General features: G+C 34.1%; 1 protein-coding gene across 2 annotated transcripts in view; it reads left to right on the forward strand.

Annotated features, from left to right (window-relative positions):
- The window catches only part of LOC115436528 (low-density lipoprotein receptor-related protein 8-like), a 262,795-nt gene that overhangs the window by 126,880 nt on the left and 118,332 nt on the right, over positions 1 to 17,583 (forward strand). For both annotated transcript variants that reach the window (XM_030159392.1, XM_030159393.1), the window contains exon 4: positions 12,953 to 13,081. In XM_030159392.1, the coding sequence (XP_030015252.1) occupies positions 12,953 to 13,081 (129 nt within the window). The remainder of the gene's footprint in view (positions 1 to 12,952; positions 13,082 to 17,583) is intronic.

Raw genomic sequence — 17,583 nt, forward strand, 5'->3', positions numbered from 1 at the left:
ATGTGTCTTTATAAAAATCTGCGGTTTAACTAATCAATACCTGTCATGACAGCAAGTGAGGTATCACTACATTGGTGTTGGGTGTTTGGTAGTTTTTCCGTTTAGAGATGGGAGGAACAGAGCTCACGTTTTATTAAAGAGTCATCAGTTAAAAGGACAGGACGGGACGTGCTCTGCTTAGCGGATTCGGATTCTGTGCAAGTTGTCGTCGCTGCCTTCATCCTCCATCATCTATTTCCACTTGGTATGGAATGGATGGCTTTGATTTTGCTTAACCCTTTCATGCATAGTGGTCACTACAGTGGACAGCTATTCTACAGCTGTTCTCTTATATATTCATGGATTTTGTTGTTTTAGTTCCATAATCAGCAAACACAGTGGACGCTTATGCATCATCCCATACACTGACATTCATACCATTACTGTAACTTTGCTGTTCTTGATAAACCTGATCTAGAGTAACATATTTAAGTGTAAATCAAGTGCTTGTTATTGTTATAAGTCTGTAATTAACAGTTTTTTTTTTAACCCTTTCATGCACACAGATCACTACAGTGGACAGCTATTCTACAGCTGTTCTCTTGTATATTCATGGATTTTGTTGTTCTTTTCGTTGTTGTTGTTTTTTTACACATATCTTTATTAAAGTTTTAAGACACTACATATCTTTTCTAGCATGAATTGGTAACATTATGTAGATCTCTCCTGAGCATAAACCTCCAGAATCACAAGCCCTCCCCATAGTTTTCACACAATTTACCAGTAAATACATATTTCTGTGTGTCAAAAATTAAACGTGTGGTGTCCAGCTGAGTGGACATTTTTGCAACTTCATGAAAAATAGGTTCATAAGAATTTTCATGTATTTTTTTTCATTATAATTTTTTTTAATGTATTTTTAAAATTTTTTAAATTATTATTGTTATTTTTTAAATTATTATTATTTATTTTTCAGAAGAAAATTTTTAATCGCATTGGTTTTTTTTCATGCCTAAAGAGGAATAAAAACACTCAGGAAAAAAAATTTGATTAAGGTTCTCATAATTCGTGCATGAAAGGGTTAAACAAAAGTTGCCTTTTTTTTTTTTTTTTTTTTTTTTTTTTTATATCATCTCCATGAAGTGAGTATTGGTATTGTCATGTTAAAATGTTCGAAAAATTCAGATTAGTAGCATTAAAAATGTCTGGTAAAGGTTCATACTGTCTTCCACATATAGTTATTGTAATGTAAAGTTATTGTAATTCATTTATCAGACAAACTAGTAAAGCAAGTAAACAAACAACTATCCCTGTCTGAGAAATTAATTACAAATAATAAGCATTAAAAATGTTTTTATTTCATAGTTTTCACACAATATATCAGTAAATACATGTTTATTTGCTCCAAAAATTAAACACACGGTGTCCAGCTGAGTGGACATTTTTGCGGCTCCATTAAAAATAGGTTCATAAGAAAACTTCCTTTAGGCATGTTTTTTTCATGCTTAAAGAGGAATAAAAACACTCAGGAAAAAAAATCTTGATTAAGGGACTCATAATTCATGCATGAAAGGGTTAAGGATAAGAATCGTTTGTAACACTTTATAATAAGCACACACTATGAAGCGTTAGTTAAGCATTAACAAATACTGAATTCATTATTTATAAAGCATATTTCTAGTAGTAATAGTAGTATTAGTATATGGTTTATAAGCACAGTTATTGATGTTCTACACATCATTCATAATCATAATCATTCATCATTCAATCATGCAGTTTGTTTTAATAATCCCATGTGCTGTGTCTTTCCTTTGTTGGAATAACTCAGACTTTTGTGAGTCTTTAGTCATTGCCAACCTTTAAATCTCATTTGTAAATGCTTTAAATATCATAGATAGTCCACACTTTAGATGAGCTCACACCATATACTTTATTAATGAGTAGGAAGTGCTTTATAACTACCTGAAATAATGAATACTTGTATTAATAACTGTTTATAGGACATCTATTGGAAAATAAATGTGTGAGTGCATATAAAATACCCACAAACATATTCACTAACCATTAATACATGTCTGAATAGTGTATTTTCAAGCATAAATGCACATCATAACTGCTTTGTAAGTGATGCAATATAAAATGTTTAAATGCTGAATCCATAATTTATAAAGTATGGAAATACAATCATTGAGAACATTGTAGATGAGCTTATGAATGAGTAAAACATTTATAACTGTGCTTATAAACCATATATTAATGAGTATTCATGTCAGAAATATGCTTTATAAATGATGAATTCAGTATTTGTTAATCCATAACTAGGGATGTCCGATATTGGCTTTTTTGCCAAAAACCAATATGCTGATATTGTCTAATGCTTAATTTCCGATTCCAATATCTACCGATACCGCTGCCGATATATGTGGGATATTAAACTAATTTTAGGTAACATCACATATCTCCTGTCATGGAATTAACACATCATGCCTAATTTTATTGTGATGCCCCATTGGATGCATTCTCAAATGCAACAAGGCTTTTAAAATGTAAACACTGTCTGTGCAAAGAATACATACTTCAACTTAATTTGTGGAAAAAATGCCATATTTATTTATTTTCTCTCCCTCCCTCCATGAGTCTATTACAGTGTGGCAACTCTACTGTACAGTTTTAAAAACTGCACATTTCTTTCAGCTACAAACAATGCTTCGTTTATGCGTCGGTAAATGCCGGTGAAATCAAGGCATTATTTTATCGGTTTTAATGATAGGCAAAAAAAAACGATAACGATATTTATTGATATTACATTTTTATGCCAATATCGGGCCGATAATATCAGTGGGCCAATATTATTGGACGTCCCTATCCATAACTAATGTCCTTATTAATGATGAGTAAAACCTTTATAACTGTGCCTATAAACCATATATTAATGAGTATTCGTGTCAGAAATATGCTTTATAAATGATGAATTCAGTATTTGTTCATGCTTAACTAATGCTTCATAGTGTGTTCTTATTATAAAGTGTTACTGAATCTTTAAGGTCGTGCAGCAGTTTGCCTCTTCATCCTTTTGCTTTTCTACAGTTTCTTGCTCCTTTCTCATTGCTGCCTCTTTTTTCTCCAAAACTGTGCTCTGTTTTCATTCCATTCCATTTCATTTCATTTTCATTTCATTTTCTGTCTGCTTCTTATTTTCTGTGTGCATCTGTTCATTTTCATTTGTACAGCCTGTTATTTCCTCTTTGAAATATTCCTGGCCTCTCTTTCTTCTTCTTCTTTTTTTTTTTTCTCCCTCGCAAATTTTCTAAAAAAGATGTTTTTCTTCTGGGTTTCACACATTCCTCAGTTTAACCATTCATTACCGACAATCATCTCCGCACGTCGGTACCTCATTCTGTTCTCATTAAACCTGTTTGCTCGCTGGAAAACTCCTAACAGCTTTTTTGGAACTGAAATATACGTGTGTGTCTGTTGTGTGGAGTTTTGAATTGTTGCAAGCAAAAGCAGAAATATAGAACGAGAAATATAATGTCAGTTTTGTAACACACCGGAAAAAAAATAAACCGCTGTGAGAATGACAGCCGTGACAGAAGTAGCAAGCGGAAGATGTTAACTATGATTTACTCTACAGCTCTTCTAGTCCTTCCACTGGAGTAACAACAGAGAATTGTCTGGTGCAGTATTTAAGTCTGATACAACTGTCAAGACACTTAAGTGACAAAGCACAAATTGCAGTATGTGTTCGTGTCCTACATTGTGCTTTCCCAGCGCTACAACTTTTGGACAGGAAAATAATTCTATGCTGATGCCATTACTGAGCCAGAGAAATAAAATGCTGTTTCCTGAAGTGGAGGTATTCCAGTATTAGAAAAAAAAGCCCCCAGGCACAGCAGTGGTCAGTTTCTTTCTTTCTTTTTTTTTTTTTTTTTTTTTTTTTGCAGGGTCAGCTGTTCTGTCTCCCCAGGCACCAGCTGCCTCTCCAACCTCTCTTCTTTGACCCATCCAGTGCTGCAGGGGCAGTCACATACACACCCAGGATGAAATGAAGGCCTGGATAGTTTCATTTCCATCCAGCATTTCATGGTGCTTTACCTCGCCTAAAGGCATTTTCCATAAGTCTTATTGGATTCTGCAATTTCTTATTGAAGAGTCGAGCAGCTCAAATCCCCCAAGTCCCTGCCCTTTACCCTGTTTTATCTACAGAGCAGCTAATCAATCATCTTAGATAATTTATCAGCTGATACTAGCTTTGTAAACATGCTTACAGGTGTTAAAAATAATTAGAGGAATTTCTAATTGTCAAAGCTCTTGTTTAGCTGTGCTTCATATGGATGTAGGGCTCGGCAATATACAGAATTAATTTGATTAATCTGAAAATCGTAAAATCTAGATTATCCCTCTGGAGATCTTATGAGCACAACAAAAATTCAAAATACAACCTGTTTGCTTCCTGTAATATGATAACTGTAAATGTGCTTCTTCAGTTGTTTATTACCCCTCCACCCACAGGGGAGGCAAGGGGTATTGTTTTAGGTTCAGTTTGGTTTGTTTGTTAACACTTTAGCAGCAATACTTTTGGTTGAATTCATACCAAATATGGTTTATAGATTGCCAGTGACCCAGAATAGATTTGGTTACATTTAGGGAAAAGTAGGTCAAAGTTCCAATTTTTTTTCATGAATTTTTAAACCTTTTTTTTTTTTTTTCATTTACTTATAATGGGGGAAATTTTGTTTCAATTTACTTCAAACAAGGCCCATATGTAGAGGGAATTGATATGCTGACATCAGCACATGCATAGACATGATGACATCACCTGGATTGATGCCAAAATAAGCTATACACTAGAAAACATTTTAATCTTACCAAGTAGGGATGGGAATCGTTAAGAATTTAACGATTCCAGTTCCGTTATCGATTTTGCTTATCAATCCGACTCCTTATCGATTCTCTTATCGATTCTCATTGGGTGAGGGAATAAAAGAGTACAAACAGGTGTGTTTGCATTAACTGTCTTTTTTATTTCCATCTCTGCACAGAAAATATACCATATACTGTATGTACAAATAATAATAACAGATGACACTGGACCCAGTTCGGGATGGGGGGGGCGTGTAGTGAAAGTGAAACTAAAGACTCTTTACTAATTCCTCTATTGTCGCATTTCTACTATGTGGAACCGGTTCGACTCTGTCCGTCTCCTGTTGTTGTGCACCTCATTTACTTTTCCCTACCTTCGGAAACTTGTATTTGACAGGGTACGACGTTTGTTGCCCACACTGGAACCGGGACCGGCCTGGTATTCACTCTGCCGCTACATTCACAAGCACCGCTAAGTAGCGAATCAAATACGTGACATTCCTGTAAATGATTCACATGCTGTGGACAAATGTTTGAGCATGTTGGAGGGATTCCACCCTTTTGAAGACATGGAAGCTTTGACAGTGTTCCAAGTGGACCTGGTGTCATCTTTTTAGACTTCTTCTGCCTCAACGCCATGTTGGCTACATTCTGACCAAAACTATGCAGTGTGTGCGTGACGTCATCGCGCGTGCGCAATGAAGGTGGAATCGATAAGCAGAATTGTTAAGCAGGCAGGCAAATGATTCCAAGGAATTGAGGTACTGGGAACCGGTTCTCAAAAAGAACCCATTCTCGATTCCCATCCCTGTTACCAAGTGTATTTTTCTTATTTCTGGTCAAAATATCTCATCACACTTAAAATAAGACATAATCACCTAAACAGTAACTTTTCAGTGAGATATAAGAACTTATTTTTAAACAATAGTTCTTGAAAAAAAAATCTGCCAATAGAACAAGTGAAAATTATCTTGGTAGACTTCTTGAAATAAGATTTTCAAGATCTATTGTCTAAAAATAAGTTCTTATATCTCACTGAAAAGTTGCTCTTTAGGTGATGATGCCTTATTTTAAGTGTGATGAGATATTTTAACTAGAAATGAGAAAAATACACTTGGTAAAATTCAGATTTTTGCAGTGCAATATGTGCGAGGGGCGGGGTTTGTTGTGCCTGGCACCACTTGTTGATTATATTTTTATTACAGAGTCAATATGCAGTATTTCTACTTTCAAATATTAGAACGTGGCCTAAAATTATCATTAGAATGTTTAGAATAAAGAGCCCTGAACTTCTGTTGAAGATGCCAATATATTGGATTGTAATGACATGAACTGAGTTTGTTTAAACCGGTGGGTGGGGAGATTTATGTAGGACAGAACCTGGCAGGACATAGGCCAATGATGAATTCTTAAAATTTTGGAGCAGATCTATAAAAAGGGATGGACGCCAGAGGAGGTATTTGCTTTCGGACCAAAGATTCATCAGGAGACAAGCTGAAATCCTTCACTAGAAAAAAGGATGTCTAAAAACAAGATAAAAATGCTAAATCTGAGGAAAAAGGTATTCAAAACAAGTGAAATATGTGTCCATGCAGCAAGATAATGTCACTTAAGATTATTAAATCTACAAATAAGCATGTCTACAGATGTATGAACACTTAAAATAAGAAATTAACTCTTAAAACAAGATAAATTATCTAACACTTCTAAATCTAAATTGTTTGTTTGTTTGTTTGTTTTTTTATCTTGGTAAGAACCACACACTGTAAAAAATGACTGTAGAATTAGCACCAAAAAGTTGTAAAACTGCAACATAAAAAAACTGTAAGTGACAATACAATGCAAAGTTGTTTATTTGAAAAGATTTTTGTGTTAATGATTAAATCAAATATAGCTGTAGTTTTTACAGGAAGAGTATGTGCACCAAACCAGATTTGGATGAAGAAATGATGGATTTCTATTTTTTTTAGAAAATAAAACTGTAAATTGAAAAACAATGTATTGCCATTTAAACTGCAACCCCATAATGTTGAAATAATGGCATATATAGTTGGTAGAGCGGCTCGTCCAATAACCAAAGGGTTGGTGGTTCCAACTGTCCATATGTTAAAGTGTCCATGGAAGACACTGAACCCTAAACTGGTCCCAGTCGGACCTGGTGGATTTGGAAAGTGCTCTGGACACCATGAAGGTGTAGAAAATGTGCTAAATAAGTGTAGTCTATTTACCATTTAAATCCAATGTTAAATCTACATGTTTAAAATGTTAAATCTACATGTTACTCCGTAAATATGTTTACAGTTGGATGTGTTTTTTACAGTATTGTTCTGGAAACCACAGCTGCCAGTTTTTTTTCTGTAAAAACAACAGGATTTTTTTTACAGTGCATAATTTGCAGTGTACTTGGACGTACTCACAATAGTTTGGTCTGTAACATTCTGAATCGCTGCCAATACAAGGCGAGACAGAGCATCAGGGTTCTTATGCTTCTTTCTAACTGGATATATTTTGGAATGAGTGCAGTTATTGTGAGTTGTATTGTGTGATATTGACTGCGAGGGTCAAGAGTTTCTCCCATGTATTCCTGGAGCTGATCTGTTGTTGAGCGGAGGTTGGTGTCACTTGTAATAAGGAAAGAAAACACAGACCATAGACACAGGATTTACTAAGGAAACAGCTGATGACACTGCTGTGCTTTGTGCTTACAGGTGAGTTAGAGCCCATAAATACTGAGGAAAAAAAAGATTGATGTTGTAGCATGATGTTGTACAGCCAGCATCTGGTGATTTGACAAGCTGAGTTGTAGCCGACAGCATCAGCTGGCTTGTGTCAGGATGAATTTCTTCAGGTCACAAATCTTTTGACTACATATAGGAGTTTTTAGAAACAAACTTTGACATATTAGAAATAAGATGTTGTTACTATTGTGACAAAAAAACAGGAAAGCAGGTCTTTGTGTGTTTTGTTTGTAGTTTAATGGTCCCATGGAATGAGGAGAAGAGTTGACTTTATGCTATGTGAGTGCATTTAGCTGAATATGAATATAAATCGCAAAACTGCACGAAAGAAAACATTGTAGACAAATCTTAAGAGAAAGCTGCAATGTACCAGATCTCTTAATCTGATGCTATGCACATACTCATGTATAATTCAAATCTAATGCACAGTGACTTTACGTTACATAAAAAGACATTTTATTTGAGGCTACATGAATATAAAAACATGTGTTTTGTTCATGAAGATAGGTCTAAGCTCTTAGTGGCACCACCAGAGATTTACTTTTAACCCTCATAGACCTAAACAGCCGCCGGCGACCCAAACAGCTTCTGATCTAAAATGTTAAAAACTGCTGAACCACTAATCTTATCAATATGTGTAAATAATTCAGGTAAAATGCATTTTCTCAGCTTTCCATGGCCACCAGACATGACCCATTTGAATGTTCAGAGGCTTCATATTGAATGTAATTCTCTGCAGCATTGACAGCATTGACAGGAAAATACATGTAGTTTGACAAATAACAGCAATTAGAGACACTTGTTTTTATGTTCAGTTAATGGCATTTTGCAGAAAAATCACTTTTTCTTCAGTTTTCTCTGTTTGATACAACAGCAATTGACACGGTGGTGCAGTGGTTAGCACTCGTGCCTCACAGCAAGAAGGTCCTGGGTTTGATTCCAACAGCAGTCGACGGAGGGTGGGACCTCTCTGTGTGGAGTTTGCATGTTCTCCCTGTGTCTGCTTGGGTTCTCTCTGATGAAAATCTACATAATCAGTAAATTAAATATAGGAAAATACCTGGTTTTCATTGAAAAAATTGCAAAATGCAGAAGATAATATGATAATAAATTGTGATAAATCATTTAGGAAATGTTAAGTGCAGAGAAAATTGCATTTGGAAGTTGCCACTAAATAGTTCTAAGTCTTTAATTGTTAATATTATTCATAAAGGAGCTTGTTATCATTCATCATGCTATATGATGGTCATTATTTACTGTTGGTTGACAATGCCCAGCCTTTTAGCCAAGTCCAAACTAGCCAAAATCAACTAAAAAGCATACCTTGGTGTGCAGCTATGGATTACTTTTATATATACTGTATGATATGATAATAAAATCAAAGATAAATGATGGCCATCAGATATGACCCATTTGGATATTCAGAGGCTTCATATTGAATGTCATTTTCTGCAGCACTGACAATAAAATGCATGTAGTTTGACAAATAACAGTAATTATAGACACTTGTTTTTATGTTTAGTTAATGACGTTTTGCAGAAAAAGTCACTTTTTCTTCAGTTTTCTCTGTTTGATATAATAGCATTTGTATTTACTCTGAGATTTTATGAAAATTTACATAATTAGTAAATGAAATGTAGGAAAATATCTAGTTTTCATTTTAAAAAAATGCAAAATGCAGAGGATTATGTGATAGTAAATTGTGATAAATCAGGTTAAATGCAGAGAAAATTGCATTTAAAAGTTGCCACAAAATAGTTTAAAGTCTTTAATTGTCAATGTTTTTCATAAAGGAGCTTGTTATCATTCATCATGCTACATAATGGACATTATTTACTGTTGGCTGACAATTCCTAGCCGATTTAGCCAAGTCCACACAAGCCAAAATCAACTAAAAAACATACTTTGATGTGCAGCTATGGATTACTTTTACATGTACTGTATGGTATGATAATAAAATCAAAAATAAATGATGACCATCAGATATGACCCATTTGGATATTCTGAGACTTCATATTGAATGTCATTTTCTGGAGCACTGACAGTAAAATGCATGGAGTTTCACAGATAACAGTAATTATAGACACTTGTTTTTATGTTTAGATAATGACATTTTGCAGAAATAGTCACCTTTTCTTCAGTTTTCTCTATTTTATATAATAGCAATTGTATTTACTCTGAGTTTTTATGAAAATTTACATAATCAGTATATTAAATTTAGGAAAATACCTGGTTTTCATTGAAAAAATGCAAAATGCAGAGGATACACTGGAAAAAATCAAAATCTTACCAAGTGTATTTTTCTCATTTCTAGTCAAAATATCTCATCACACTTAAAATAAGACAGAATCACCTAAAGTGTAAGTTTTTAGTGAGATATAAGAACTGGGAGATTTGGCAGGTTTTTTTTTTTTTTTTGCTTGAATTAAGCAAAATTGAACTGAATTAAGCATATAAAAAAAAAAAAAAAAAACAAATCTGCAAATGGAACAAGTGAAAATTATCTTGGCGAGATTTCTTGAAATAAGTTTTTCAAGATCTATTATGTAAAAATTAGTTCTTATATCTCACTGAGAAGTTATTCTTTAGGTGATTATGTCTTATTTTAAGTGTGATGAGATATTTTGACTAGAAAGGAGAAAAATACACTTGGTAAGATTTTGATTTTTTTCCAGTGTAATATGATAATAAATTGTGATAAATCACTTAGGAAAGATTAGATGCAGAGAAAATTGAATTTGGACGTTGCCACAAAATAGTTCTAAGTCTTTAATTGTTAATATTATTCATAAAGGAGCTTGTTAACATTCATCACGGTCATTATTTACTGTTGATTGAGAATACCCAGCCTATTTAGCCAAGTCCAAACTAGTCAAAATCAATTAAAAAGCAAACCATGATGTGCAGCTATGGACTGCTTTTCTATGTACTGCATGGTATGATAATAAAGTCAAAGATAAATGATGGCCATCAGATATGACCCATTTGGATGTTCAGAGGCTTCATATTGAATGTCATTTTCTACAGCACTGACTGTAAAATGCATGGAGTTTCACAGATAACAGTAATTATAGATGCTTGTTTTTATGTTCAGTTCATGACATTTTGCAGAAAATGCCACTTTTTCTGTAGTTTTCTCTGTTTGATATAATAGCAATTGCATTTGCTCTGAGCTTTTATGAAAATTTACATAATTAGTAAATGAAATGTAGGAAAATATCTAGTTTTCAATGAAAAAATGCAAAATGCAGAGGATTATGTGATAGAAAATTGTGATAAATCAGGTTAAATGCAGAGAAAATTGCATTTTAAACTTGCCACAAAATAGTTCTAAGTCTTTAATTGTCAATATTTTTCATAAAGGAGCTTGTTATCATTACCTCCGCCAAGGAGGTTATGTTTTTGCCAGGGTTTGTTTGTTTGTCTGTTTGTTTGTTTGTTTGTTTGTCTGTCCGTTAGTGTGCAACATAACTCAAAAAGTTATGGACAGATTTAGATGCAATTTTCAGGGTTTGTTGGAAATGGGATAAGGAAGAAATGATTAAATTTTGGTGGTGATCGGGGGGGGGGGGGGGGCACTGATCAGCCTTGGCGGAGGTCTGCGCTCTCCGAGTGCTTCTAGTTCATCATGGTACATAATGGACATTATTTACAGTTGCTTGACAATGCACAGCCTTTTAGCCAAGTCCAAACTAACCAAAATCGACTAAAAAGCATACCCTGATGTGCAGCTATGGACTACTTTTCTATGTACTGTATGGTATGATTATAAAATCAAAAATAAATGATGGCCATCAGATATGACCCATTTGGATGTTCAGAGGCTTCATATTGAATGTATTCATGTTGAATTTTCTGTAGCACTGACTGTAAAATGCATGGAGTTTCACAGATAACAGTAATTATAGATACTTGTTTTTATGTTCAGTTCATGACATTTAGCAGAAAATGCCACTTTTTCTGTTGTTTTCTCTGTTTGATATAATAGCAATTGCATTTGCTCTGAGCTTTTATGAAAATTTACATAATTAGTAAATGAAATGTAGGAAAATATCTAGTTTTCAATGAAAAAATGCAAAATGCAGAGGATTATGTGATAGTAAATTGTGATAAATCAGGTTAAATGTGGAGAAAATTACATTTGAAAGTTGCCACAAAATAGTTCTAAGTCTTTAATTGTCAATATTTTTCATAAAGGAGCTTGTTATCATTCATCATGCTACATAATGGTCATTATTTACTGTTGCTTGACAATGCACAGCCTTTTAGCCAAGTCCAAACTAACCAAAATCGACTAAAAAGCATACCCGGATGTGCAGCGTTGGACTACTTTTCTATGTACTTTATGGTATGATTGTAAAATCAAAAATAAATGATGGCCATCAGATATGACCCATTTGGATGTTCAGAGACTTCATATTGAATGTCATTTTCTGCAGCACTGACAGTAAAATGCATGGAGTTTGACAAATATCAGTAATTATAGACACTTGTTTTTATGTTTAGTTAATGACATTTTGCAGAAAAAGTCACTTTTTCTTCAGTTTTCTCTTTCATATAATAGCAATTGTATTTACTCTGAGCTTTTATGACAATTCACATAATTAGTAAATGAAATGTAGGAAAATATCGAGTTTTCATTTTAAAAAAAATGCAAAATGCAGAGGATTATGTGATAGTAAATTGTGATAAATCAGGTTAAATGCAGAGAAAATTGCATTTAAAAGTTGCCACAAAATAGTTCTAAGTCTTTAATTGTCAATGTTTTTCATAAAGGAGCTTGTTACCATTCATCATGCTACATAATGGACATTATTTACTGTTGCTTGAGAATACCCAGCCTATTTAGCCAAGTCCAAACTAGCCAAAATCGACTAAAAAGCAAACCTTGATGTGCAGCGTTGGACTACTTTTATACGTACTGTATGGTATGATAATAAAATCAAAGATAAATGGTATGTCATGCAGGCTGACCCTTTGGTTTAAGTCTTGGATGCTTTAGGCTGCACTGTAAGCAAAGATGTATAATTAACAACATGCCTCATATTAAACACCCTGTAATCTGGATCAAACCCACCATGTGCCAAGTAGAGCAGATTGGCAGGAAAAGGGGGGGGTTTAGTTGTTCTTTTGCTTTCCAGCCAACTGTGCTTTTGCTGTATTTCATGATCTTTTTGCATGTCTCTTTAGAGCTAGCCCAGACACTAAAATCAATTGGCCAGAGTGTTGGAGCTTTGGATGAGTTTTAACTGCGTCATGGGGGCGATAGAAATCGAGTCCAGCGGTGTCTTGTACTTGTTTTTGTTCCCGTCTTTATGGGACCGTAAAAACCACTGTTGTAATCTCCCTATCTGTTTTCTCTATGCCCACAGGCAAACAGACGTGCCCTCCAGAGAAGTTTGACTGTGGGGGATCCACCAACAAGTGTGTCTCGTTGTCATGGAGATGTGACGGAGAGAAGGACTGCGAGAACGGGGCGGACGAAGAAGACTGCGCTTCCGGTGAGTTTGTCAAAGTCAACTGTCTGTCCTCTAACGTAACAGAAGTATCCTCAAATAAAGTCATATACAATTCTTTCCGGAGGCTTCACCTTTCATTTTTCACCACTAACTGCATTTGAAAAGGTTTTTTTTTTGTGTGTGTGTCAGTGACAGATGTGTAGCAGCGAGCGATTTGACGAGGCTTGAATTCTTCTTAGAACTCAGTCTTCTTTTCTTTTTGTATTTTATATGGTTTCACGCTTTCTGATCTCACATCTCATCCAGAGGCTTAAGACATTAAAGCACAGTAGGGAACACTCTATATAATTAGAGGGATTTGAAGTGAGCCTTGATTTAAGCTGGTTCTTGCACTCGACAACACAGTACCCTTTGATGAGGAATGATATTTGGTCTGGTGTATCAAATATCTCCAGCTCTACGTTGACGTTACGAGGTTTCTATCATTTCAAAATGAATCTCGGGTCTTTAGCCTTTCTACTGCAGAGTTGCCAGACCAATCAAAAAATGACATCACCCCCTACTAAACCAATCAGACAATTCAGCGATGCGTGGCCCCGCCCCCCACCCCCTGAAGGGACTATTCTTGCCCTACTTCTGAGGTGCCATGAAGAATTGGCTTCTTCTTCTATATCTCTCCCTTGCCTCTTTCGTGTCAAGAAAAATTGATTGAGGCAACGGAGCTGAAGGGGGGGTGTGGTGTTTAGACTTTGAAGATCACGGAAAAATGGCACGTGGCAAAAAATGCACAGAGGGAAAGGAAAGAAAAGACATCTGTTTATTATGCTATATAAACTGTGTCGTTGCTTTTCTCATTCATATCCTCCCCCCCTCAGTTGTTTGCATGTGTGTGGGTGTTACAACTGTGACAGCCTGGCATTTAAGTTATTCATGTTTATTCATAACAAATACACATTTTTTTTTTTCTTATGAAAGCCAAATAAAATCAGCACACAATTACAACAAACATAAATCAGACAAATTAGTTTGCGCTTGCCTTAAGTGATACTTGATTAAAGTGCTCCTCATGCTATTCATTTGTCACAATAATATCCCTTTCATGCACAGCGGTCACTATAGTGGACAGTTCTTCTCCAGCTGTCCTCTTGTATATTCACAGGTTTTGTTGTTTTAATTCCATATCAGCCAACACAGTGGACGCTTATGCACCATCCCATAATACACTGACATTCAGACCATTACTGTAACTTTCCTGTTCTTGATAAACATGATCTGCACTATCATATTTGGGTGTACATCAGTTGCCAGTTGTTATTAGACTGTAATTAACACGTCTGTTTTGTTTTTTTTTTAAAACAAAAAGTTTTTTTTTCCATATTATTTGAGTGAATAATAACTAGCATAAGATGTGAGAAAACATCGGATCAGCGGCATTAAAAATGTTTTTATATTTCATAATTTTCACACAGTGTATCAGTATATACATGTTTCTTTGCTTTAAAAATTAAAATAATTAAATGGTGTCCAGCTAAGTGGACATTTTTGTAACTCCATGTAAAATAGGTTCATAAAAAATTCAGTCACATTGTTTTTTTTAATGTCTAAAGTTGACTAAAAACACTCAGGGAAAAAAATCTTGATTAAGGTTCTCATAATTCATACATGAAAGGGATATATATATATATATATATATATATATATATATATATATATATATATATATATATATATATATATATATATATATACACACACACACAGGGTGGGGAAGCAAAATTTACAATATTTTGGTGGCAGGGATTGAAAGACAGTGTATGACCAATTAGTTTATTGAAAGTCATGAGAATTTATTTGCCACAAGAAAATTGACATAATAGAAAATGTTTTTATTCTATGTGTCCTCCTTCATTCTCAATAACTGCCTTCACACGCTTCCTGAAACTTGCGCAAGTGTTCCTCAAATATTCGGGTGACAACTTCTCCCATTCTTCTTTAATAGTATCTTCCAGACTTTCTCGTAATAGTTTTGCTCACACTCTTTGACGTTTGCATTCCTGATTACTCATATGGGCAAAAATTTCTGAAAAGGTATGGATAATAGTGTTAGGTATGATTATGACATCAATATATGTTTGGTTTCAAAACAATTGACGTAGTGCCTGCTGAGAGAAAACAACTAAATGTTCATTGTAAATTTTGCTTCCCCACCCTGTATATATATTTCCATTAAATCACAAATGCGATGATTTATTTATTTATTATCGCAAGATGACATGAGAAGTCATTCCAGAAACATGGCAACAAATGGAAATATGGTGTTGATTTACAGATATATTCATTATTATTATATTATACATTTTCCACAAGTATTATGATTCAGAAGAAAAGTCCAAAGATAGAGGGTCCTAATACTTTTGTTACATTAATATTCTGTCTTGTCTTATTTTGTTTGTTCCTTGTTTTTTGTGTGTTGTTTGATTGTTATGTTTTGCCTGATTGCTGTTGTTGATTACTTTTTACCTTAATGTTTACTTACTGACTTGTGTATGTATTTGTATTACCTTCAAGGATTTATGTGTGTATGTATGTATGTATGTACTTATTTATTCATTTACTTTTCTGTTATGTCAGTATGGGTGTGTATGTAGTCACTTTTCCATTGGACATCTGCGCAAAACTTTACCAATATTTACTAAATGTCAAAAAAACAGAAGTGCGTAATGTCGGTTTTTCCATTAAATCACAAATGCGATGATTTATTTATTTATTATTGCAAGATGACACGAGAAGTCCTTCCATAAATATGGCGACAAACGTAAATATAGTGTTGATTTACAGATATATTCATTATTATTATATATTACCCCTCTATCTTGTACTAAATTAAAAAAATGATTGGGTTTCCCGGTGTGTCCACATGTACCGCAACATGTTTCTTCTTCTTCTTCACTTGGTGTAATGAACGTCAACATTGTTTGTTTTTTTTTTTTTTTAATTCACCTGACTCTAGTTGTGAAAAAAGGTCTTTCCATTGAGTTTTGCGTGATATACCATTTGCGCTACGCTAAAAATGCCAGCGCAAACACTTTTAATCGAAAAATGAGACTTTTGGAGAAATCGTCTTTTTTCATTCGGTAAATTTTTATGCACAAGTTATATTTGCGCAATTTGAAGGTCAATGGAAAAGCAGCTAATGACTTTGAGCCTCAAAGTGGCCAAACGCTCCCATGCCAGAGTAAATGGTAGTGATTCCATTGACTTTAGATCTAATGCCCTCTTAGCTTGATGGCTTTTCACTGCGCTGCCCATTGAAACGCAGTTTAGCCTGTGCTAATCCTTTTTTCATTCTAATGTCTGTATTGATGCAGGAGTCTTAAGCCTCTCAGTTGTGACATGGGGGCAGGCTGCAGGCTGCCGCCCACCCAAGGCAAAGGCCAGAATCTCCGCAGATATATATATATATATATATATATATATATATATATATATATATATATATATATATATATATATATATATATATATATATATATATATATATATATATATATATACGCTTGCCAGGGAGAAGTTTACAGCACAGAGCTACAGTAGATAGCATCACAAAATTAGGCTTTTAGGGGATGTTCAGCCTGGTTTATCTGAACTCTGAATGGGCTCAACGCCAGGTTACACCAAGGGCAAGAAGCTTTTAAATGTCACTGACTGCAGATCAGTCTGTATTTACCAAGCTATCATATCCCTCTGTGTTATATTTACAGTCCGATCCAGTGTTGGAGTTAGTTAAATCAGTTTTATTTATATCGCCCAATATCACACATCACAAATTTGCCGAAAGGGGTTCTAGAGTTTTACAATATACAACACTCTGTGTAGTTCAATCCTGAGTTCAACAGACATGCTTGTTTTTATTCTGTTATATATTTACATTTTTCTTTTCTTTAAAACTGTTTTGCACTACACATCACTAGAGAGCTGTCTGTTTTAATTTAGTTGTACGTATGTATAATGACACTGAAGGCATTCTATTCTATTCTATTCTATTCTATTCTATTCTATTCTATTCTATTCTATTCTATATCTGTGTTATATTTACAGTCCGATCCAGTGTTGGAGTTAGTTAAATCAGTTTTATTTATATCGCCCAATATCACACATCACAAATTTGCCAAAAGGGGTTCTAGAGTTTTACAATATACAAGACTGTCTGTATTTCAATCCTCAGTTCAACAGACATGCTTGTTTTTATTCTGTGTATATATATATATATATATATATATATATATATATATATATATATATATATATATATATATATATATATATATATATGTATATTTATATTTACACTTTTTTCTTTTAACCTGTTTTGTGCTACACACCACAAAAGAGTTGTCTCTTTTAATTTTGCTGTACATATGTATAATGACAATAAAGGTATTCTATTCTATTCTATTCTATTCTATTCTATTCTATTCTATTCTATATCTGTGTTATATTTACAGTCCAACCCAGTGTTGGAGTTAGTTAAATCAGTTTTATTT

The sequence above is a fragment of the Sphaeramia orbicularis genome, chromosome 17 (assembly GCF_902148855.1).
Source record: "Sphaeramia orbicularis chromosome 17, fSphaOr1.1, whole genome shotgun sequence".
In the NCBI taxonomy this organism is placed as follows: Eukaryota; Metazoa; Chordata; class Actinopteri; order Kurtiformes; family Apogonidae; genus Sphaeramia; species Sphaeramia orbicularis.